The sequence below is a fragment of the Camelina sativa genome, chromosome 9 (assembly GCF_000633955.1).
Source record: "Camelina sativa cultivar DH55 chromosome 9, Cs, whole genome shotgun sequence".
Classification (NCBI taxonomy): domain Eukaryota; kingdom Viridiplantae; phylum Streptophyta; class Magnoliopsida; order Brassicales; family Brassicaceae; genus Camelina; species Camelina sativa.
Window position 1 is genome coordinate 18837889 of NC_025693.1, and position 24372 is coordinate 18862260.

At 36.1% G+C, this 24372-nt stretch overlaps 5 protein-coding genes across 5 annotated transcripts in view; 3 read left to right on the forward strand and 2 right to left on the reverse strand.

The window, feature by feature from the left end:
• LOC104715420 (protein PLASTID TRANSCRIPTIONALLY ACTIVE 10-like) overlaps positions 1-2725 on the forward strand; it is a 4291-nt gene extending 1566 nt beyond the window's left edge. The window contains exons 2-13 of the mRNA XM_019229991.1: positions 3-99; positions 225-284; positions 377-406; positions 496-569; positions 696-777; positions 874-1089; positions 1161-1262; positions 1348-1440; positions 1542-1718; positions 1798-1848; positions 1941-2092; positions 2177-2725. Of these exons, the coding sequence (XP_019085536.1) occupies positions 3-99; positions 225-284; positions 377-406; positions 496-569; positions 696-777; positions 874-1089; positions 1161-1262; positions 1348-1440; positions 1542-1718; positions 1798-1848; positions 1941-2092; positions 2177-2600 (1558 nt within the window). The 3' untranslated portion in view covers positions 2601-2725. The remainder of the gene's footprint in view (positions 1-2; positions 100-224; positions 285-376; positions 407-495; positions 570-695; positions 778-873; positions 1090-1160; positions 1263-1347; positions 1441-1541; positions 1719-1797; positions 1849-1940; positions 2093-2176) is intronic.
• Positions 2917-5772, forward strand: LOC104711344 (protein PLASTID TRANSCRIPTIONALLY ACTIVE 10-like). The gene is made up of 12 exons (XM_010428044.2): positions 2917-3320; positions 3446-3505; positions 3598-3627; positions 3717-3790; positions 3917-3998; positions 4095-4168; positions 4281-4347; positions 4433-4525; positions 4627-4803; positions 4883-4933; positions 5026-5177; positions 5262-5772. Exons 1-12 carry the CDS (start codon positions 2934-2936, stop codon positions 5683-5685), a joined length of 1671 nt encoding a protein of 556 aa, XP_010426346.1. The 5' UTR covers positions 2917-2933; the 3' UTR covers positions 5686-5772.
• LOC104715421 (nucleolin-like) lies at positions 6056-13269 on the reverse strand. The gene is made up of 19 exons (XM_010432829.1): positions 13134-13269; positions 10711-10799; positions 10507-10617; positions 10157-10417; positions 9378-9445; positions 9179-9296; positions 8960-9048; positions 8831-8854; positions 8643-8724; positions 7801-7868; positions 7598-7718; positions 7402-7487; positions 7265-7288; positions 7079-7166; positions 6878-6938; positions 6669-6793; positions 6452-6540; positions 6321-6344; positions 6056-6209 (listed from the first exon to the last, which is right to left on the reverse strand). Exons 1-19 carry the CDS (start codon positions 13267-13269, stop codon positions 6056-6058), a joined length of 1818 nt encoding a protein of 605 aa, XP_010431131.1.
• LOC104711345 lies at positions 17003-18077 on the reverse strand. Its single transcript, XM_010428045.2, has one exon. It carries the CDS (start codon positions 18019-18021, stop codon positions 17134-17136), a length of 888 nt encoding a protein of 295 aa, XP_010426347.1. The 5' UTR covers positions 18022-18077; the 3' UTR covers positions 17003-17133.
• On the forward strand, positions 21314-21751 carry LOC104715422. The gene has a single exon (XM_010432830.1). The coding sequence runs from the start codon at positions 21314-21316 to the stop codon at positions 21749-21751; it is 438 nt and encodes a 145-aa protein (XP_010431132.1).

Sequence of the window (24372 nt, forward strand, 5' to 3'; positions counted from 1 at the left end):
GTTGATAAGATGTGTTTGGAGAGGTTTAAGGTTTTCTTGAAACAGTATAATGAGTGGGTTGAAGCTAATACAGATAGGTTGGAGGAAGAATCTTACAAGGTTCGTTTTTTTTGTAGCTTTTTGCTTACCTTCATTGTTTATGAGTGGTTTGAACAATGAGACATCATTATCTTAATGGCTAAGAGAAGGATTCTAATCAGAATGAGGTTTTTATTTTTATCCAGTATGATCAGGATTTTTATCCGGGTAGAAGGAAAAGAGGGAAGGATTATGAAGATGGGATGGTAAGAATACTACTCCTTATTTGATTTGATGATTTGACTCGTTTGCTAGGTGATGAACTGTTTGAAGTTAATTGCTTTGTCTTTCTGTGCAGTATGAGCTTCCCTTTTACTATCCAGGGATGGTAAGAATCCTTATTCTAAGTCTTGTTTATTGTAACTAATGAATGGTTAGGTGATTGGTTTTATGAGCAATATGGTAATGTCCATGCAGATTTGTGAAGGCACAGTTACCACTTTACATCTTTATCAGGGAGCGTTTGTTGATATCGGAGGTGTTCATGAAGGGTATGTCTACGTGCTGTTAGTTTGTATATATAGCTAAATCATATGTGATTGTTGTACTTAGAGGGTATATAAGCTGTCAAATGCTCTATGTGAAAGTTTTGAGTTTATGTGTCTGTTTGTTTGCAGGTGGGTTCCTATAAAAGGTAATGACTGGTTTTGGATCCGGCATTTCATAAGAGTTGGGATGCATGTTATCGTTGAGATCACGGTAATCTTAAGGCACATTCCCCTTTCAGTCTTTCACATTAGTAACATCTGAATGGAAATATTTTTTGGTTCGTGTTTTTTTAATCTGTTCTTTCAGGCAAAAAGAGATCCATACCGGTTTCGGTTTCNTGGCTTCAGCTCCGACGAATTCCCCGTCGATGAGACGTTCCTCGAGAAATTCGGACCAAAGGACAAAGATACAGAGGACGAAGCTCGACGACGTAACTGGATCGAACGCGGTTGGGCTCCATGGGAAGAGGTTCTCACACCTGAAGCCGACTTCGCTCGTAAATCGCTTAACGAAGGTGAAGAGGTTNTACATGCCTTTTCATATCCAGTAAAAAATGACATTGGTTTTGTCCTCTAATGGTCTTGGTTATTGTATGTGTGTTGACTGTGTTTTTACAATCCTGCTCCAGCTTTAATAAGTTTGACTTCCCACCAATATTCCATCGTGATGGGGATACTAATCCAGATGAGATACGGGTTAGTAGAATCCTTTCCTAAAATGTCAATTCATTTCGTGTTCTCTTGAAGTGTCTCCCTCTTATCTAATACATTGTTCGTACAGCGAGATTGTGGAAGACCTCCTGAACCTAGAAAAGATCCAGGATCGAAACCAGAGGAGGAAGGGCTACTCTCTGATCACCCATATGTCGACAAGGTATTTTCCTGAGCGAAAGTTGGTTTTGAGTTTTCCGATTTGTTTACTCATTAGGTTTATTGGCTTTCAAAACCTTCAGCACAATTCTTTCCCGTTTGCAGTTGTGGCAGATACATGTAGCTGAGCAAATGATTTTGGATGATTTCGAAGCTAACCCTGAAAAATACAAAGGCAAAAAACTATCAGAATTATCTGATGATGAAGACTTTGATGAACAAAAAGATATCGAGTATGGGGAAGCTTATTATAAGAAAACCAAATTGCCAAAAGTGATTCTGGTGAGAGTTTTTCTTCTGGTGTGTTCGTGAACCATATTGTCTTAAGCTTCCTGATGAAACGTTATCTTTTTTCTGGCAGAAAACGAGTGTCAAGGAACTTGACTTAGAGGCTGCATTGACCGAGCGCCAGGTTTAAACCCCTTCACTACTTCTCGTCTCCAATTTCCCTTTCCATTTCACACTGTCTTGGTAACTCTGATTTTCTCCTGTTGTCTTCTGCAGCACCACAACAAACTAATGATGGAAGCTAAAGCCAGAGGAGAAGGATACAAAATCGACAAGTTTAGACGAAATATAGAGATGGACGAGTATGATTTCTTACACTGGCGCCGATCTTTGGAGGAAAGAGAAGCATTGCTCAGAGATATCAGCTCGTAAGTAAAAATTGCACTTATCAAAGTGAGATAGCATGTTTTTTTTTTTGAAAAAGTGTTAATTTATTAAGATTTATGTTTCAGTCGTCAAGCACTTGGTTTACCATTGGAGGAACCAGGGAGGTATAAGCCAGGAAACTTCTTTGGGAAAGACCAGTACGATCCAACAAGTGCACTATACCAGTATGACTACTGGGGAGAGCCTAAGAACTCAGAGATTAGCAAGCAAGAGAGGATGAAGGATGCACACAACAAATCCATTGTTGGGAAAGGCAACGTGTGGTATGATATGTCTTATGATGATGCTATTAAGCAGACATTAGAGAAAAGAAAAGCTGAGCCTAACTTGGCAACTCAAGAAGAAGAAACAGAGTCTGAAAAAGAAGAAGATGAAGACGATGACGATGATTTTGACGATTTTGACTATAGCATTCTGAGTGATGAAAGTAGTATCGGTTACCCGGAACAGCAACCTCTCGTTAACGGTACTCAAGTCTTAACAGATTGATGTTTAAACGGAAGTAAAAATAAGAATTTTTGAGTCTTCTTTGGACGCTTTTCTATTGTTTAATTGAAGAATACAATTGCATAGTAACATGATGATAATTGGCAATATATAATTAGAAAAGACTACCAATGATGATGGGGTTTAGCTATTATTTGATCTCTAAAACATTCTAATTAGTTTTTAATTATACCCAAATTAATATCTTACAAATTGTAGAATGTAGTGCTCTTTTGAACAAATATTGCGTAAGTTCTAAATTTGAGTTCGACTTAAATGTCTCTTCGACTAAGTAACTAGCTAAAACCCGAANCGGAGGCGATCGAGGCGTTTAAGATGTTGAGACCTTCGTATAGGAAGAAGAAGATTAAGGAGATGGGGATTACGGAGGATGAATGGTACGCGAAGCAGTTTGAGATTAGAGGTGATAAGCCTCCGCCTTTGGAGACGTCGTGGGCTGGTCCGATGGTTCTTAGGCAGATTCCGCCGCGTGATTGGCCGCCGAGAGGTTGGGAAGTTGATAGGAAGGAGCTTGAGTTTATTAGGGAAGCTCATAAGTTGATGGCTGAGAGGGTTTGGCTTGAGGATTTGGATAAGGATTTGAGGGTTGGTGAGGAGGCTGCTGTTGATAAGATGTGTTTGGAGAGGTTTAAGGTTTTCTTGAAACAGTATAATGAGTGGGTTGAAGCTAATACAGATAGGTTGGAGGAAGAATCTTACAAGGTTCGTTTTTTTTGTAGCTTTTTGCTTACCTTCATTGTTTATGAGTGGTTTGAACAATGAGACATCATTATCTTAATGGCTAAGAGAAGGATTCTAATCAGAATGAGGTTTTTATTTTTATCCAGTATGATCAGGATTTTTATCCGGGTAGAAGGAAAAGAGGGAAGGATTATGAAGATGGGATGGTAAGAATACTACTCCTTATTTGATTTGATGATTTGACTCGTTTGCTAGGTGATGAACTGTTTGAAGTTAATTGCTTTGTCTTTCTGTGCAGTATGAGCTTCCCTTTTACTATCCAGGGATGGTAAGAATCCTTATTCTAAGTCTTGTTTATTGTAACTAATGAATGGTTAGGTGATTGGTTTTATGAGCAATATGGTAATGTCCATGCAGATTTGTGAAGGCACAGTTACCACTTTACATCTTTATCAGGGAGCGTTTGTTGATATCGGAGGTGTTCATGAAGGGTATGTCTACGTGCTGTTAGTTTGTATATATAGCTAAATCATATGTGATTGTTGTACTTAGAGGGTATATAAGCTGTCAAATGCTCTATGTGAAAGTTTTGAGTTTATGTGTCTGTTTGTTTGCAGGTGGGTTCCTATAAAAGGTAATGACTGGTTTTGGATCCGGCATTTCATAAGAGTTGGGATGCATGTTATCGTTGAGATCACGGTAATCTTAAGGCACATTCCCCTTTCAGTCTTTCACATTAGTAACATCTGAATGGAAATATTTTTTGGTTCGTGTTTTTTTAATCTGTTCTTTCAGGCAAAAAGAGATCCATACCGGTTTCGGTTTCCGTTAGAGTTGCGCTTCGTCCATCCTAATATAGATCACATGATGTATGTAATTTACATGCCTTTTCATATCCAGTAAAAAATGACATTGGTTTTGTCCTCTAATGGTCTTGGTTATTGTATGTGTGTTGACTGTGTTTTTACAATCCTGCTCCAGCTTTAATAAGTTTGACTTCCCACCAATATTCCATCGTGATGGGGATACTAATCCAGATGAGATACGGGTTAGTAGAATCCTTTCCTAAAATGTCAATTCATTTCGTGTTCTCTTGAAGTGTCTCCCTCTTATCTAATACATTGTTCGTACAGCGAGATTGTGGAAGACCTCCTGAACCTAGAAAAGATCCAGGATCGAAACCAGAGGAGGAAGGGCTACTCTCTGATCACCCATATGTCGACAAGGTATTTTCCTGAGCGAAAGTTGGTTTTGAGTTTTCCGATTTGTTTACTCATTAGGTTTATTGGCTTTCAAAACCTTCAGCACAATTCTTTCCCGTTTGCAGTTGTGGCAGATACATGTAGCTGAGCAAATGATTTTGGATGATTTCGAAGCTAACCCTGAAAAATACAAAGGCAAAAAACTATCAGAATTATCTGATGATGAAGACTTTGATGAACAAAAAGATATCGAGTATGGGGAAGCTTATTATAAGAAAACCAAATTGCCAAAAGTGATTCTGGTGAGAGTTTTTCTTCTGGTGTGTTCGTGAACCATATTGTCTTAAGCTTCCTGATGAAACGTTATCTTTTTTCTGGCAGAAAACGAGTGTCAAGGAACTTGACTTAGAGGCTGCATTGACCGAGCGCCAGGTTTAAACCCCTTCACTACTTCTCGTCTCCAATTTCCCTTTCCATTTCACACTGTCTTGGTAACTCTGATTTTCTCCTGTTGTCTTCTGCAGCACCACAACAAACTAATGATGGAAGCTAAAGCCAGAGGAGAAGGATACAAAATCGACAAGTTTAGACGAAATATAGAGATGGACGAGTATGATTTCTTACACTGGCGCCGATCTTTGGAGGAAAGAGAAGCATTGCTCAGAGATATCAGCTCGTAAGTAAAAATTGCACTTATCAAAGTGAGATAGCATGTTTTTTTTTTTGAAAAAGTGTTAATTTATTAAGATTTATGTTTCAGTCGTCAAGCACTTGGTTTACCATTGGAGGAACCAGGGAGGTATAAGCCAGGAAACTTCTTTGGGAAAGACCAGTACGATCCAACAAGTGCACTATACCAGTATGACTACTGGGGAGAGCCTAAGAACTCAGAGATTAGCAAGCAAGAGAGGATGAAGGATGCACACAACAAATCCATTGTTGGGAAAGGCAACGTGTGGTATGATATGTCTTATGATGATGCTATTAAGCAGACATTAGAGAAAAGAAAAGCTGAGCCTAACTTGGCAACTCAAGAAGAAGAAACAGAGTCTGAAAAAGAAGAAGATGAAGACGATGACGATGATTTTGACGATTTTGACTATAGCATTCTGAGTGATGAAAGTAGTATCGGTTACCCGGAACAGCAACCTCTCGTTAACGGTACTCAAGTCTTAACAGATTGATGTTTAAACGGAAGTAAAAATAAGAATTTTTGAGTCTTCTTTGGACGCTTTTCTATTGTTTAATTGAAGAATACAATTGCATAGTAACATGATGATAATTGGCAATATATAATTAGAAAAGACTACCAATGATGATGGGGTTTAGCTATTATTTGATCTCTAAAACATTCTAATTAGTTTTTAATTATACCCAAATTAATATCTTACAAATTGTAGAATGTAGTGCTCTTTTGAACAAATATTGCGTAAGTTCTAAATTTGAGTTCGACTTAAATGTCTCTTCGACTAAGTAACTAGCTAAAACCCGAAGTAAGTAATAGTTGCATTGTATCAGAAGTTAAAAACATCAAAAGAGCTTCATCTTCTTCTATCACTTGTCGTAAGAGAAGGTAATCTTCTTACCGCAAGATAAGCCCAAGATTGCCTGCTTGTAAACACCAAAGAGCTTCATTTTCCTATTGGGTTTGGTATCCAAATCATCTTCTTCTATCATAAGGCTTTCTCGTCGATGATAATCTTCGTTCCTGAAATAAACAAAAACCCTTGTGATCCCTCCATCCATGTATACCAAAAATTTCACCCCATGTGCTCTTGATAACAAAACTCATAAGGCAAATAGTAAAAAAAAAGCTTACCAAAGCTTCTCTGCAAGGTCGTACCTATAATATAAAAAAATAATATCATTAAACTTCTACAATGACATCAATAATACTCTAGCAAAGAGAAAAGAGAAACAAATCTTCATAACATGGAAAATCAATTTTACTTGGGTCGGAGAGGGTATGGAGCTATCTCAGCCACGTCAAGAAAAACACAATGACTCTGCAATCTTCCTAGGTTTTTCTTTTGCAGTGCCTACATTATGAAAGATTAAATCAGCAATGGGTACTTTCAAATAACTACCAGTAAATTTGACATCATAAGTATACACTACTCTTTTCAAATGACTACTTAAATACTTTTCATCATTTTACTACTCTCACCTTCTTTGCTTGGTTAGCAGAAGCAAACTCAACAAAGCCACAGCCCACATGCTTACCCATGTGGTTTACAATAAGCCGAACACTAAAAACTTCTGCAACATCTTTAAAGAAATTGATGCTGTAATAATGGAGGATAAAATATCAGCCGCCATGAAAAACTTGCTCCAAGAACGAAAGATGAAAGTATATGCATGTGCTCATACTTACTGGTATTTTAAATTTCGGAGGGAGATTGGCAATATAGAGCGTCTTTTTTCTTACGGCAACTTCCTGAATTTAAATAGCCAAAGTGTGTTAGCATGACTCTAAGGAGAAAAAAAGACTTAAATTGCATATCAACAAAACGTAGATTCATCCGCTAAAGCGTTTCCTCTGAGCATGAATTATTTCAAGATAATAAGAAGAGGTACCTCAACAAAACTGGGAGTTTCATCAAGTCCTTCCACTGCCTCATCTTCTTCTATCAGAAGGCCTTCTCGTTGAAGGTAGTCTTCATACCTGGAATATATCAAAAACACTTGTGATCTGTCCATGTATACCAAAAAGACCACCCAACGTGCTCTTGATTATAAACTTATGAGGCTTAAATCCCTTACCAAACCTTGTAATCTATGCAATACCTAATTAACAAAGATAATAGAGTTAGTCTTCTGTAATGCCATCAAAACTCTAGCAATAAGTGACAACCAGTGTTACAGAAACAAATCTCCCTAACATGGGAAAATTGATTTACTTGGGTCGTAGAGAGTATGGAGCTGCCTTAGCCACATCTACATCAATCTTGCGATTGAGCAAATATTCACCATCCTTTTCCAGCGCCTACAGTATAAAAGATTTAGTCAGCAATCATACTTAGAAATAACTACTTATATATTCTTCGTCGTGAAAGTATACACTACTTTTCATCATCACTATTAAACTAATCGCACCTTGTTTGCATCATTAGCGGAAGCAAACTCAACAAAGGCATAGTGAAATAATTGCTTGCCCTTGTGGTTTACAGCAAGTCGGACATGAACAATTGTTGCCACATCTTTGAAGAAATTGATGCTGTAAAAATGGAGGATAAAGTATTTTAGTCATGAAAAAACTTGATCCAAGAACGGAAGAGGAAATTAAAGGTGCTACTTACATATCTGATATTTTAGCTTGGTTAGGGAATTGGGAAACACGGAGCGTCTTCTTTCTTACAGCAACTGCCTGAATTCAACAGCCAAGTTTGTTAGAACTGACTCTTAAAGAGAAAAGGACTTTAACTGCATAACAACAAAAAGTAGCCTCATGATCTAAAAAGATTTATCCCTACTAATAAAGTACAGTAGAACCTCTATAAATTAATACTCTTTAAATTAATAATCGCTATAAATTAATAATTTTTTCCGGTCCCGAGTTGGGCCGGTGTAAAAAATGACACATTTCGATAAAATAATAAGATAATAATTTTTTTGGAAATCCTATGTAAAAATATATATGGTCCCATCAATATCATAAATTAATAATCAAATAAACTAATATATATATATACATATATATCTAAGAAAATCTAGTGAGATATGATTATATTGTTGTTTCCCTATCTAATAAAATTTAGTGAAATATGACTCTATTGTTGTTTGCATATGCTTGAATTTGCATTTTTGTTGGAACTCATTTCTAATCTTTTTCATTGTTATTTTTTCTTATTGCATCCAAAAATTGTGAATATTCCTAGATGCGATAATTACTTCTTTAGTAACTGGTTATAAAGATACCGCAATATCTTCTTCGACTTCATTATTACCATGAAGTTCATGATATTTCATGATACTTATTTTGTAATATAAATTTTTCAAAATTATAAAAATGAGAAAATCTCTTCATAAATTAATAAAATATTAATTTATCGATAAATTAAAACATCTATAAGTTAATAAAATTTCATGGTCCTGACCTTATTAATTTATAGAGGTTTTACTGTAGCAAGGGCACCTAAACAAAAATGTGAGTTTCATCAAGTCCTTCCAGTGTCTCATCTTCTACTACCAGACGGCTTTCTCGTAGAAGGTAGTCTTCGTACCTAAAATATCAAAAACCCTTGTGATCTCTCCGCTTGTTCACCAAAAAAAATTCACCCAATGTGCTCTTGATAACAAACTCAAGAGGTAAATAATTAAATCCCTTACCAAAGCTTCTCTACAAGGTTGTACCTAATTAACAAAAAAAATAATAGCGTTAGTCTTCTTCTGTAATGGCATCAGAACTATAGCAATAAGTTACAACCAGTGTTACATTAACAAATATCCATAACATACTTGGATTGTGGAGAGTATAGAGCTGTCTTAGCCACATCAAGAAAAATCCTATGATCGTGCAAATATTCACCATTCTTCTCTTCCAGCGCCTACAGTATGTAAGACTTAATCAGAAATCGTACTTTCAAATAACTACTTGTATATTCTTCATTTTAAGTATACACACTTTTCAAATTACATTAAAATATTTTTTCATCATTACTACAAGTCTAATCTCACCTTCTTTGCTACGCAAGGAGAAGCAAACTCAACAAAACCATAGCCCACATGCTTACCCTCGGGGTTTACAATAAGTCGAACACTAACAACTTTTCCAACATCTTGGAAAAATTTGATGCTGAAAAATATGGGAGGAAAAAATATGATCAGTCTTGGTCCGAGAAGGAAAGTGAGAATTTATAAGGTGTTACGTACTTACATATGTGATAATTTAGTTTGGGGAGAGAGATTGGCAACAAAGAGCGTCTTTCTTATTCTTGCAACTGTCTGAATAAATTTAACAGCCAAGTGTGTTAGCATGAATATAGAATTGAACCGAATAGGAGAAAAGGAGTTGAATTGCATAACAACAAAAAGTAGACTCATCTAAAAGATTCATCCCAACAAAAATTCATTATTCGACTTAGTGTGACAATTACTAAAAGCTAAGCGTTTCTTCTGAGCCAGCTGGCAAATGTTGAAGTAATAAGAAGAGGTACCTCAACAAAAAAAGAAGGTGTCTCGTCTTCTTCTTCTTCTTTTTCTGTCGGAAGGCTTTCTTGTCGAAGGTGGTCTATGTTCCTGGAAAAACAAAAACCCTAGTGATCTCTCCATGCATATCAATAACTTCACCTAATGTGGTCTTGATAACAAAGAGCAAATAGTTGAATCCCTTACCAAACCTTGTGATATAGGCAATACCTAATTAAGGAAAAACCATAACAGCTGTTAATATTGTGTAAACGGGCATAGCAATAAGAAAAGAGAAACAAATCTTCATAACATGGGAAATAAATTTATATACTTGGGTCGTGGAGGGTAGGGAGCTGCTATCTCTGCCGCGACAAGAAGAGTAATATTATTACCGCCCCAAAATTTACCATTCTTCTTTTCCTGCGTCTGCAGTAGAGAATCAGCAACGGTACTAGTAGTAATTTTTTGACATCACTAGTATACATACATAAACTATACATTGAACTAAATAAACTAGTCTCTCACCTTCTTTGCTTCGTTAGCAGAAGCTAACTCAATAAAGCCACTGGAAGTACGCTTACCCTCGTGGTTTAAAGTAAGTTGAACACTAACCACTTGTCCAAAATCTTTGAAGAAATTCATAATATTTGAAATTCCAAGACCGACAGCGAGATGGTCAACAAAGAGCGTCCTTTTGCTTACTGATGCAACTGATGACTTTAAGAAACCGTCAGTTTCATCAAGTCTTTCCACAATCTCCTCCTCCTCCTCCTCCTCCTCCTCCTCCTGTTACATAGCCAATTCATTTAGGATAACAAAAACAACAAGATGCTTAATTGAACATAATACAAGATTTAGATTTCCAAAAATTATACCTTCACTGGAATTAAATTATTAGCCTGATCAGAGTTTGTCTCCACCAACAACTCGAGCCTTCCTTTGATCTGCTGCTGGAGACTATCATCAGCAAATACTCCCGTTGTCTCCTGTTACATGAGTGAGTAGCCATTATTAGAACAGAGTGTACGTAAAGAACAAGAGCTAGGAATCCGACCAGCTTAATGTTAGGTTGTTGTTACCTTCTCCTTCTCCTCCTCCTCGGATATTTCCTTATGTTTCTTCAGAATCGGATTAGTCTCCAGAACATCATCTTTGAGCTCTCGCTTACCTTAAGAAAAAGAGCAGCAGCAGCAACAAAGGTTAAAAATCAACAACAACCTCTTCAGCTGGAGTAGCCGAGACATGTTTATATAATTATAAAACATATTAGATAAAGAGAGAGCCACCCAGCAGCAGAGACACAAACCCAATAAATTAGCCGAACTGGCCATGGAGAAGATGAAAACAGCTACGTTTATTTTCCGGCAAGAGTTTGATGAGGCAGCAATAAGTTTATCGAGAGAGCAGCAATAAAAGAAAGTTAAGAGGTCGTCCGACCTTGGCGTTTTTTTTTTTACTCGTTAAGGGTTTCCGCTCTTACTCGTTAAGGGTTTATCGAGAGCAGCAATAAAAAAGTTAAGGGGTGGTCCGACCAATGATTTTGATTATTTGACTCGTTTGCTAGATGATTAGCTGTTTGAAGTTATTTGCTTTTTTTCTTTCTGATAGGTTATATAAAGTAGAAGAAAGAAGCTGATAAATAGACCAAGTGTCGAAGAATGAGACAAGGAGAAACTCTAGTTGCGGGGGAGGGTCCGCGCTATCTAGTGTATTCTCGTAAAGCTGTGCTTTGTAGGTCCAAAAGACTAGAGAGAGGCCCAGTTTTATTCATATTGAGTCCGTCGATTATGAATAGCCCAACAAATAGGAAAAAAGAAAAAGAAGAATAAAAAGTTAATGGAAATTCTGATAATCTTTAGAGGGTGAGAGTAACTTGATTTTCAGTTTTTAGCGTAGTTGATGACTACAGTTTTTAGCGTAGCGCTACGTCGCGGGATACTTTTTGTAACTACTTTCAGATATATCGAATTATTAAAAAATATATATTTTTTTGAAATTGGATTAATTGTAAAACTATGGTTTATCCAATAGTAAAATATAAAAATATACTAATAAAATAAAAAAATAAAGAAATCTCAAATTTAGTATGATTTATAAATGTTTACTTTTAAATCGAGTAGACTTAATTATATAAATAGCCTAACTAACCCTAATGTATGTTCTTTTTTTATTTTCTTTACCTTTGGTGAGAGATATATTAGTGTAGTTTGAATTTGTGGTGTTTGTTTTTGTATTTTATACAAATTTAACAACATAATTGTTATATAGTATTTTTATTGTTATAAAAGTTATTATTTGTAAAATTACATAAACATATTTTTACTTTAGTCTCGTTTTGTGTATTATTTAATATTATTAGGAACATTTACAAAAATACCATTTTTTCATTACCCTTTTGCAAAAATAACTCTTATTGTCCATTTTTAATAATACATTCTTTTAATATACAAAATGACTAAATTTTAAACTCTAAACTCCAAATATTAAATCCTACTATTTAAAACTATATCCTAAGGTAAAACAGATAATCCAAACCTAAAACAAAAATTATACAAATCAATTTAACACATTGTAATTATACATAAAAGGACAAAAATGAAATTGACCAAAAAATGGTATTTTTGAAAAATGGTATCTGTATTACTAACAATCTCTCATATTATTAGCAGAGCGATTAGGTTAATTGTCAAAGTAATTTTTAAGTCACTGATTTTAAACTATAATATAAAACCTTCAATTTTGGAACTTATATATTGTTCAATTTATCATTAGTTGGTGTTATTATATATAAAATCACTATCAACACTAATCTCAAACTTTATTTTATTTACTTGTTGTAGGAGATATATTAGTGTAGCTTGATTTTATGGGGTATTGTTTTTGTAGTTTATACAAATTTAATCACATAATTTTTATATATTTTTTTGGTTCTTATTTCCTTCTTTTTGTTCTTTTTTAAGAATCTAAGAGGAGGTTATTGGTTTGAGAGTTAAATAGATTTTTAATGACTTTAAAAGTCATGTAAAATATGTTGTTATTCAATAAAGCTTTTTAAAACTCTCTTAAAATTTAGTGTTATTAGTTGTGGATTTGTAAAAAGTTATGTAAAGTCTTCGTAAATCTAGTGTTATTAGATTAAGAGTTTTACCAAGTCATTAAAAGTTTTATGTTATTCAAGTAAAACAAAATAATCTTGGATTGTTAATGAATTCAAGTATTCTGTTATTGGTTTATGATTCTATATTATTTTCTTCATAAAAAAAGTCATGTAAACACTCTCATCAAACAGAGAGATTTGTACGTGAATCATAGTCCATGACTTTTGTTGTTCTTTTGTAGAAAATAAAGAAATAATGAACGTGGGTCTTCTGGGGGGATTCCTTCACCACCACCACCGAGGAGCAAGATCAATGAACCATCACGTCCAACTCCTTCACCACCACCACCGAGCAAGATCAATGAACCGTCACGTCTGATTCTTCCACCACCATCAAGAAAGAACCATGGCCTGTCACGTCTGATTCCTCCACCACCACCGAGCAAGAACCATGAACCGTCACGTATGATTCCTCCGTCACGTATGATTCCTCCACAACCACCACCATCATCTCGTTAAACTCATCAAACCAGGAATGCATTATTTCTCAAATTGCAGATTCACTAATTAGTAACATATTCACTAATTGGTAAGATTGTAATCTGTGAAAAAAACCTGCAACATATATAATAATGAAAAAACTTCTAGTAATAAAACATGTTTTTTGACAAAAGTGTTGAGTAAACAAAAGAATATTGTGCAAGATTTTTTGACAAAGTCTAAAATATTTTATGAGAGATTTTACAAGATTAGGAATACAAATCAGCAAGATTTTAAAAACCTTTCTAAACAATCTTTTAGAATCCTTCATTTTATACTTTCTATGATTTTATTTGAAGTCATTAAAATTCTCTTAAAATCTCAAACCAATACCTTCCCCTAATTGTTTTGTTATGTTTTGTTTGATAATAATTCCATGTAAGTCAATATACACATACTTAGTTTTACTTTAGTTTGGTTTTGTGTTATTCGTGGTTATTCTTAATTTATATTCTATTTGTATTATATTATTATTTTCTTTGTATTATATTTATATTTTACTAATATGAATTGATTGCTTTTATTATTATACTTGGTTAACATTAGTATATTTTTAAAAGTTGTAAATAATTTATTAATTTATTTTAAATTTAAGCTATAATTTTAAACCTTTGTTTTTGAAAAATATTGATAGACATACAATAGTTAATTTACTTTTCTGATATTATTATAATTTTGAAAGTTATAAATAATTTATTATTTTAGTTTAAATTTAGGCTATAAATTTAAATATTTGTTATTGAAAATTATTGATGATGTTTATTATTTTATATAATTTAATTGGTTACACAATTTAAATGATGTGTTAATTTCTAAAAATCTGAAAAAGCTGATTTGGAACAAAAAATAATTATTATTGGCTGAGAGATATGAACTGTATTAATGAAATGTTTTCATTGCTAAACAAATAAGCTGATGTGTCAGCTTCATATTCCACCAAAATACTAATGTGTAAGCACTGGAGAGAAACGTATTGTGTTTTTATTGTATTGATAATGTTACTAATTATTTTTGTTAATAATTAAAATCTTTTTATAAATGATCCCTAAAAAAAATTATATATATATAGATGATTATATGATATATATGCGAATTTACAACCACAAGAGGTCCAAACAAAAAACAAATCTTACTCTACTAGTTAGGTCATTGACAATAGTAACAAAAACAACAATTCGTAAGGTTAAACAAAAGAGATTATTGAAAAAAAGAAAAAGAATTTATAAAAGAAAAAATGTCTAGCTAACCACACTTTATTTGACCCGTAAAACTATACTTTTTATCATACAGTTAATGTTTTACCATTGAAGACTTGTAGTGCTAATTGAAAACACATTGAGGTTGTTCTAAACGTCAATTTTTTAGTTGCTCCATTTGAACTCATGAATTGTGTCATTGTCTGTTAGGTTTGATTTATTTAATATTTTTTTCATTTCTTCGTATCAAGAGATATGTAAAAACAGCTTCTTATTAACTAGCCATACATTTGGAATTTGGTACACCGTTGAAACGTTATGAATCTGACGTCTTCGTTTTTGTCAATCTGGAACTGATGTTATAGATATACACTGGTCCATGTGGCATTTCCTTTATTGTATAGATGACATAGATGTCCCCCACGTATATCATTAGATATTGCACTTTTACCGCAAGTGTAGACTTGTAGCCTGTAGTACATTCAAAACTGTAGTACAACATTCATTCTTCACCCTCTCTTTTTTTCTTTGTTTTCTTTTGCTCGGACGTATCACGTTTCTATTGGCTCGTTACTTTGTTTTATTCCTTTGTTTCATCAAAATGTGCGTGCCGACGAAAGAAAACAAAAAAATTTGAGTTCAACAGAAATGCCTCTTCGAGTAAGTAACTAGCTAAAGTAAAGTAATTCAGTTCATAAAAAAGAGAGAGACTATTTCCACATTTCTTGTCGTTCATACACTAATATATTGAATGGTGAATTATATAACGTTGAAATAGTTAAAGATAATTGAGCGTTTTAACCTAGTTATAATTTTTTTTTTTTTTTTTCTTTTAAGTTTACTTTCCATTCATCTTCTTTGAACCTTTTACATCGATACCATTTTGAGTTCACTAGAAGAATACATAATGGGAATGAAAAGGAGAGCATATATAAGAGTACAACAGCTGAGAGTTTATATAGATATATGTTTCCAAAAGAGCGCTCCCTTCAAACTGCAAGCTCAAGGTGGTGGACTTGAAACTTGAATAAAGCGGAACCACGTGCAAATATAAGAATCCTCCGGTCTGATATGGACTGTAGGATTTCCGGTGGGTTGAGAATCAAGAGAGAAAAGCTTCCCTCGGATCGTTTGCCTGATTTTCCTCATGATAGCAGTTGAAGAATTGGAAGATGAATTGTGAATACGGAAGTTCCTCTCCTTCCAGATCTCATAGACAATCGTTTGTAGCAGGAGTTTACAAATAATGTTAAGCTTTCTCGATGGAGACTGAACCCATAGAACCTAGCATATCTTTGTGAACGCATTACGCATAGTTCCTAAGTTCTATCTGCTNGCAGGAGTTTACAAATAATGTTAAGCTTTTTGTTGCGAGATGGAGACTGAACCCATAGAACCAGATCATCAAAGTGTGATGGAGGATTGAGAGTGGAGTGAGAAAAGAAAGTCGCCCAAATCTCTGCGGAAAAAGAACACTCATAAAACAGATGAGATTTGGTTTCAGGAGCTGAATCACACAAAGGGCACTCCAACGGCACATTGAGACCCCAAATCCTGAGACGCTCCCTTGTGTGTAGGCGATTACGAACCAAAACCCAAAGTATAAAGGCATTTTTTGGGATTCCTTGACTGAACCACACAGATTTATGCCACGGAACTTGCGGTAAATGGTCCTGCAGGGAAGACCAGGTGAGAGATGAAGAGAACAAACCCGGAGTTCCATTAGGTGTGTTTCTCCATAAGACTTGATCTGGTTGTAGAGACAATGCATTTGGTGGAGGATGAGTAATTGCCGCACGCAATAGAATAGCAATAGGATGACGACCCCGAGGTAACATCCATTCTCCATTAGAAACAACATGTGAAACCTTGGCCGCACTTGGAATCCCTGAAACTCTTGGTCCATTAGGATCCGTGAGGTGGATCAATGGCCCTAGTGTTGTCCAATCATCATGCCAAAAAAGCGTTTGTGACCCTGCCTCAAGCCGAGTAAAAAGATAAGGTCTTGCAAGCGATCTAAGTTTAAGTAATCTTTTCCAAATCCAACTGCCCGAAGGTGATAAATTCTCCTCCCAGAATAACCTTCAAGCCGGCAGGTTAACCTAGTTATAATGCTAATCGATAAAATCTATGTACCGGTTCAATCATATATATAACATTGTTTCAAGCCGGCACGGTCAGATATTTCGTAGCGATTAGGACCGTAGGTTTCAACGTTTTGGACCGCTTTTGGAGTTTGCATAGTTGGACGATCGATCACTCGATTCACTCGGACCGTGTACGTAATTTCCGACCATCCTCGACATGAAATCTGACAAAAACACATCTAATATATGTGGCAACACGCACCGACGACAAAACGCATTCAATACTTACAATTTTTTTTCCTTCATTAATTATCTTTAAACAATAAGCTCGAATTCAGCATCACACATGCGTTAAGAAGGAAACAAAAGAACAAAGAAAGAAAGGTGGATTTTTACAAGAACTCTAAGCAAAATATATTATAAGAAACAAACAGAACAAAAGACGACATAGTTGTAAGTTAAGCAATTCGAAATTTAATTAGTTGTCCGAATCCCATGTTTTATGTTTCGTGGAGATCATTGTAATGTAACACGATCGAGACCGTTCGTCGTCGATGGTGCACTATAGCTGATCTAATGGTGTCAAAGGCACAAAGCGGCCTTAACGTCGAGCCTCCAAGCAAAACCACCACCGTCCATTCTCCACACGTCGCAAGGCACCGTGAGTGTAGAGCCTCTCTCGCGATTTTGACACGTGTGGTGTAGTTTCACTTTGCATGTGAATCCAGGAGACGTTAGCATCGGCCTCTCCCTCATCACCAACTGTACGATCACGTGAAAACTATCGCCGCTAGTTATCTCAGATGAACCTTCTTCCACCGGAATGTTATCCCTAGCCATCTTCCGATAAGCGTCATTCGTCCACGTGACTCTTCCCGAACCGTCGGATATGAAACCAGGACACGTGTCTCTCACAAGATTCATCTTCCTCTCTTCATCTGACCTCCCTAGGCCGTAACCGTCAATCCAAGCGTCCGTTACACGTTCCACCGTCATACACGACGAAATCACCACCGTCCTCCGCACAACCTCGGCCTTTTGATAAGCCGGAGTAAACATCCCGCCGCCGTCGCTGAAACTCAACCATAATGGACCCTGCCGCTTCTGCTTCTCCACCGTCATCAAATCCGTAAACGCAGGTTTCTCCGGTAACAAAGACAGAGTCACCGCATTAGCCTCGCCGTGAGCAACGGATTTCTCCGATGTCTTCCGCCGGGTGCACCTTTTAGCGTTACTACCACCGTTCTCCTTACTCTGATGACATTTCCTCTTTCTCCTACCTGATCTATAAGAAACGTCGGAGCTTCCACCGCCGCTATCTCCGCTGGATACAGGCTTTACTCCGCCATCACTGGCTGGTTTAGGAGCAATGGGACGAAAACGAAGCATAATGCGATCTGCTTTGGAAAGATCGTACGGTCCAGAGCCAATGGCGTACCTAGCTATGCAACACCCTCCCCTACCGTCCATTTTTATCTCTCTCTATCACTCTTGAGATATTTGTGTAAAGATATATATGTTTGAGAATAAGCTTCTCTACTTGAGCTGAAGAACATTAAGCAGAGATGGTAAGGCCTTTATAACGTCTGTAAGGACACGTATAGGAGTCTACACGCGTTATGATTTGTACACGTGTTGTAGCCCTGCACGTTTGTGGTTGTGTTTGGTCTAGAAGACGCTAATAAGGGTTTTGGGGTGCACATGTAAAGTTATTCTCTTTTTTTTTTTGCCTAAGTTATTCTCCCAATTCTAACCATTACTTAGTTTTACCTTAAAATGAAAAGGAAAAAAAAGAGTAAATTTTATATATATGCATTGCATTCTTAGCATTCTATAGTGAAGGTGAAAGGGTTTGGATATGCTTTGAGCTAATGATCGTTTCTCTTCTTATACCTCGAAAAAAAATTATATTAGAAGATCTTCATAACCACTACAAAAAGCGAAAAGGATATTTAGTGTTGAAAATTCTTTGGAGGACAAGCGGAATATGCAACCGCTTAGTACCACCAAAATTTGAATGCTTGTTTGAGTTTGTTCATCCATTCTGGAGGAAGCTAAGGCCAAATTTTTACTAAAAATACTGTTATTATTTAACATATTTAGTCTAAAATTCCATAATTGATGTTAAGATATGTACTCTAGATATATCAATAACATATATATATATATATATATATATAGCCAAAATGAAAGGACGTGGTGGGTGTGAATGTGATAGTCTAAAAATTTGTCTGATGAATCCGTTCGACTAAAAATTACATACGTCTTGTATACTTGAAAACCAAAGAAACCTGTTGTAATAACAGTACTTACTAGTATTTTTCAAAATAAAATAAAATAATAACAGTACTTACTATACGGATATCATTATATCAAAGTATGTTGCTAATGCTAGAAAAAACATATATAATTCTTCTTGTATATATATTTATTTTTTCATTAAGGATCGATTTTTTTTTAAAAAAACCTCTATACTTGCAGATTGTTTGATGGATGAATAATTATAATATTAAATAATAAAACTGGAGTATTCATAATTAGTCTTAGAGGTATTGGTCATTTGAACTAAGATAAAGACAGATTGTATAAGGTTACGTCTGCGTAAAGGGGGAATCAAAAGTTATCCATTTATTATGGAAGACAGTCGTCTTTTGTTTTGTTATTAATAAATTTGTATTAACAATACAATTAATAGGTAATTGCCATAAGGCAGATTTCCTAGCATTTCACAAAAACAGACAAATATAGTCAGGATATCATATAGACGCAATATGTTAATTACCTATCAACTGTATTGTTAATATAAGTTTACAGGATCTTGGTTACGGACCATATCACCCCTCTTCAAGCCAGATTTTGGAAGATACAATACCCACACATTTTATGTGGTAAGTATTGTCAGGGTGCATTTTAATATCGACAAAGTTAAGCCAACGGAGTATTGTTTGTGATTCTGGCTGTGCTTTGTGTGGTGATGATGAGGAAACAATCAATCATGCAATTTTTGTTTGTCCACCTACCCGGCAAGCATGTGCGTTATCTAAGGTAGCGGTTGGTCCAAACTCCTTTCCAACGGAGTTCGTGTACGAAAACGTGGATTATTTTTTGGGCCCTATAAATCTGGGTTCTTAGGTCTCGAGGTTGTCTTAGTTTATGTAGTATATCTGGAAGACAAGGAATGCAAGGGTTTTGGAAAACAAGATCGAGCAGCCTTATGAGGCTGTCTGACTAGCGGAAGACGAGGCGACGGCATGGCAACATGCTCAGACAGAGAGTGAGGATGAGGATCTACCCTCATCCCCACTTTTCCCCACCCCTTGGTTACGGGGGCCGCAACTCCCCTTTCCACTATTTTATTTTTTCGAGGTATCGTTGTTTTATAGATGGCTCTTTGAAAGAGCGCGAATCGTTTAGAGGTGCAGGATGGTTTTGTACACTTCTTCAGGATTTGTCGCCAATTACGGGAGCCACCAATTTCCGGCGTAGTCTTTCCCCCTTACATGATGAAGTAAAAGCTTTCATCTGGGCTATATGTGGTGCATGATCGGACATGACTATAAGAATGTGGTTTTCTTTACATACTGTTCAAATTTGGTGAAGATGGTGTCTTCTCCTTCGGAATGGCTAGCTTTCTTTGCATACCTCGACGACATCAAGTTTGACAGGGAGAAATTTTCTTCTTTCTTTCTATCTCTTATCTCCAGAAATACAAATGTAATTGTGAATTATTTGGCACGCCAAACGCATACTTTTTCGCAGAATGTCTTGTACGTAAACAATTTTCCACCCAATTGAGTTCCCTGAACTAATTTTTTGTTGACAAAAAAATACAATTAAATCTTATTGGCTAATAGTTAATAAATACGTAATTCTTTTTTCATGAATAATGAATTGGTGCGATGAACATGTTTATATATATGTTATATTATTAAAATGTAAGGTTCTTTCAATATATCATATGGGTATTTTAAGTTTGAGAAACTGTATATTTCTAAGGAGTAATGCTCATGGTTTTGGGTATACTAACCAGGATACAAAGAAAAAAAAATACAAAACATTGTTAATTTGGAAAGTTGTATGTAATTATTACAACATTATATTTTATAAAACATTGTAGATTTTGTTGCTTTTAGGTAATCAAGCTCATCAAATTTTAGGTTTAAATAGAGATTAATATGTATCATTAATATTCATTGCATTGCTTCGTGTTGGGGCAACGTCAAAGAAATGTTAGGCAAAATCTAAAAAGGTATAGTTTGGTTAAAATGACTTCCTATGCTTGTGAACGAGTTAAGATTCTTAGACTTTTGCATATATTTTAACCACATTATTTAATACCCACACGCAGTGCCGGCCCAACATTCATGAGGGCCCTACGCAAAAATTTAAAAATATGTTTTTTTCACCTATGACAAAAATTGGGAAAAAAGCCAAAAAATACTCCATCTAATTTTTATTTGGAAGTTTAATACCTGGTCTTTTTTGGTTGGAAGTTTAATATCTGGTCTATTTTTTGTTGTCAATAAAAAGCTTCGTTTATATTTGTGTTGCCTGATTAGCACATCGGAGTTAACTCCGGTAAATGGCTTTGCCGGAATCACTAACTCGAGTTAAAAATTAACTCCACGTGGTTAATTAACTAAATGAAAGACACTGTTGCCCTTCACTATTATTTCCCCCAAAATCGAATTTGAGAGAGGAGAAGAACCCTAAAAATCGATTTTTCAATCTTTCTCTTATCTTTTTCGTTTAAATCGTAAGAATGATTAGCCAAAGTTCAGGCTCTGATGCAAATTCTAGCCGGATTTGGGGTCCTCTTTGCTGCAATTGTGGTAGAGCTACAACGCTTGCAAAGTCATGGACAAATGACAATCCGGGTAGAAGATTCTTTAAGTGTGTTGTTCATGGTTTTGCAAAGTGGGCAGATGAAGAAAGGCCATACGGTTGGCAGAAGGTGAGCTTACTGGAGGCTAGAGATGAGATTAAGGTACTCAAAGAATCTGTGAAGGCAATGAATGTGAGTGGTTCCAACAGTACCTCCCATGATTTAGTGAACAAACATGAGCAAGAGAAGAAGAAGCTAGAAAGTGAAGTGATGGCAGCTAATGAGAGGGAAAAAATGCTTAAGCAGTTTATCTTATTGTCGTGGGGAGGGTTCATTGTTGTCATTGCTATGATCCTTGTAATTGGAAAGAACTAGGTTATATTTGGGGTGGTTTCATTGTTGTTTAGATTTGTTTCAAGTGTGTTGTGTTGTTGTGAAATGTACTCCTATCTTGTAAGTTGCAAGTGTTTGTTTGAAATCAAATTATCCTAACTTCATTTCATTGATCCGAAAGAGAGTCATGTAGACATAAAGATCCAACATCCCAAAAAACAAAAAGAGGATCTGACCATAAGGAAAGGGGCCAAAACAAAGTCAATATCCTACATTGATCCTAGATAGTAATCAAAAGACATACAAATCTTATACTACTTCTTCTCAGGCTGCCACACATCGAACACCTTATCATTCCAAGGAGACATAAAAAAGACAGGCGGTTTAGGAGCTTCATCGGACTCTTTACCACGTCCCTTGCCTGAAGCCTTCTTGCCTGTTCCATTTTTACGGCCAGGAGGACGTCCACGAGCACGTCCTTTAGCAGTTGTGTTACCTAGACCACTTGTGTTAGCTGGAGCACTTGAATGTTGTGGAACTTGTGGTTGTTGTGTTGATTGGGTTTGAGCAACAGGTGGTGTTGATTGGCTTTGAGCCCTCTGCCACCTCTTTGGTGCATTGTGGATGCTCCATGGATCATCATTGTCCTATAATAACTCTAATGTTATATCATTTTTTTGAAACCGATTAAAAACACAAGGATAGATTACTTACCAGACTTTTCTTTGGTCTCCCTCTCTTGCGTGGAGGAGCTAACTGTGCAGCTTGATTTTGACATGTTCCCTTATTGTGACCCATTTGCCTACAATTGCTACAAGTAACAGATTTACCTTCACGAGTAAGCTTTGTTGGATTAGTCGATGATTCACCTGGCTCCTTAATCCTATCAAACTTCTTTGGACGCCCTCGTTTCTTCCTCTTATCAGGTATTTCAATGGACCCTTTACCTGTTCTCCTCCATAACCTTTCTCCATTTACGGGGTCTATGTTGTCCTTGTACGTGTCTTGCCACACACTTGCTTGTAAATGTCTATCAACATAGCTACGATTAAAAAATACACCATCAATCAATATTGTACATGAAAGTGAGTTAACAAGAAAGTATGTTGTAAAACTTACTCTTCGGCTTCACGGTTGTGTTCGTTGATGACATAAATGGCATGTGGACAAGGTATGCCTGTCAGCTTCCACTGGTTGCAAGCACACTCTCGGTGAAGGAGATTGACACTTAAGCTTCCACTCCCCTCTAACACCTCATATTTGTGCTCACTACTTTTCAGAACTGAGCAAAACTTGGCTGACTTTCTGTTAGCTTCAAGGATTTCCATTACCTTCGGTGGGAACCTATCCTTACACTTCTTTGACTTCTCAGCCAGTTTACATATACGCTTCATTGAGATTCTTCGAACTTCCTCCAGCATGTTAATCACTGGCAACTTCCTAGCGTCTTTAATCGTTCTGTTGAAACTCTCAGATAAGTTGTTGCAAACATCCTCACAGCTGGAATGATATGAGAAGAAGGCTCTGCACCATGCTTTGGGTTCTGTTTTCAGCAAATCTTCATGCGCAAGTGGATCATATACTTTCAAGGCTTCCATGTTATACAAATAATCCCCTTCTGTAGCACTGTAAGCAATGGCCCAAAAGAAGCTTTCATGACCGTAGTCACCATATACCTTCTTCCAATTAGCGTATATGTGTCGAGCACAATGCCTATGTTCGGCTTCAGGAAGCAAATCACCAACAGCATTGATTAAGCCCTTCTGCTTATCAGACATAATAGTCAGACCATGTCCGATACCCAAATCCAAATCCTCCTTCAGCCTCTCAACGAACCAAGCCCAGGATTCATTGTTCTCCACTCTAACTATTGCCCATGCAATAGGATAAATTCTGTTGTCTGCATCCCTGCCAACAGCTGCCAGAATCTCACCCTTCAACTCCCATTTCAAAAACGCACCATCCAATCCAATAATAGGTCGACAACAGTTCTTCCATGTTCTTCGTAACTTCTCAAAACATATGTAGAACTTATCAAATTTTTGCTTACCATTAGCTTCAGGAATGGTAACAATCTCAGTGTGAGTCTCCGCATTAGACCTTTGAAGCTCAGCCTCATAATCCCATAGCTTTGCAAATTGTTGTCTTTGTGTTTCTATCACCAGATTGAAGGCAATTCTTCTTGCTTTTTGACAAATCCACTTAGACCCAGAAATCGTGTACCTCATCATAATCTCATCCTTAATGTCTGTCCATCTCAAAGACGGTCTTCTTCTTGCTTCATCTCTAAATAGTCTTCCAATCACACCCTGCTTCAACATCTTTGCTTTCCCACTAACAGAATGATTATGCCTGTCAACATATGTTTTGACTACCCATTTGTGTATCCGCTTCTCCACAGAGCAGTGAATCTTCCAAGGACATTTCTTATGACTGCATATGGCCGCCAGAGCAGTACTACCCCACTTACACAACTTAACATCATAGTTCATCTTCAAGACATACCTTAATAGTTGGTCTTTGAAATCTTCACCATTATGAAAGGTTTGTTTTATCCACAAGTAAGGTGGCTTGTCCTTGGAGTAGTTAGCTCTCGATATTTCTCTCTCATGGCGTTCAAAGGTATCCCATTCTTCGTCTGTATCCATTGCAGGATCAGGACG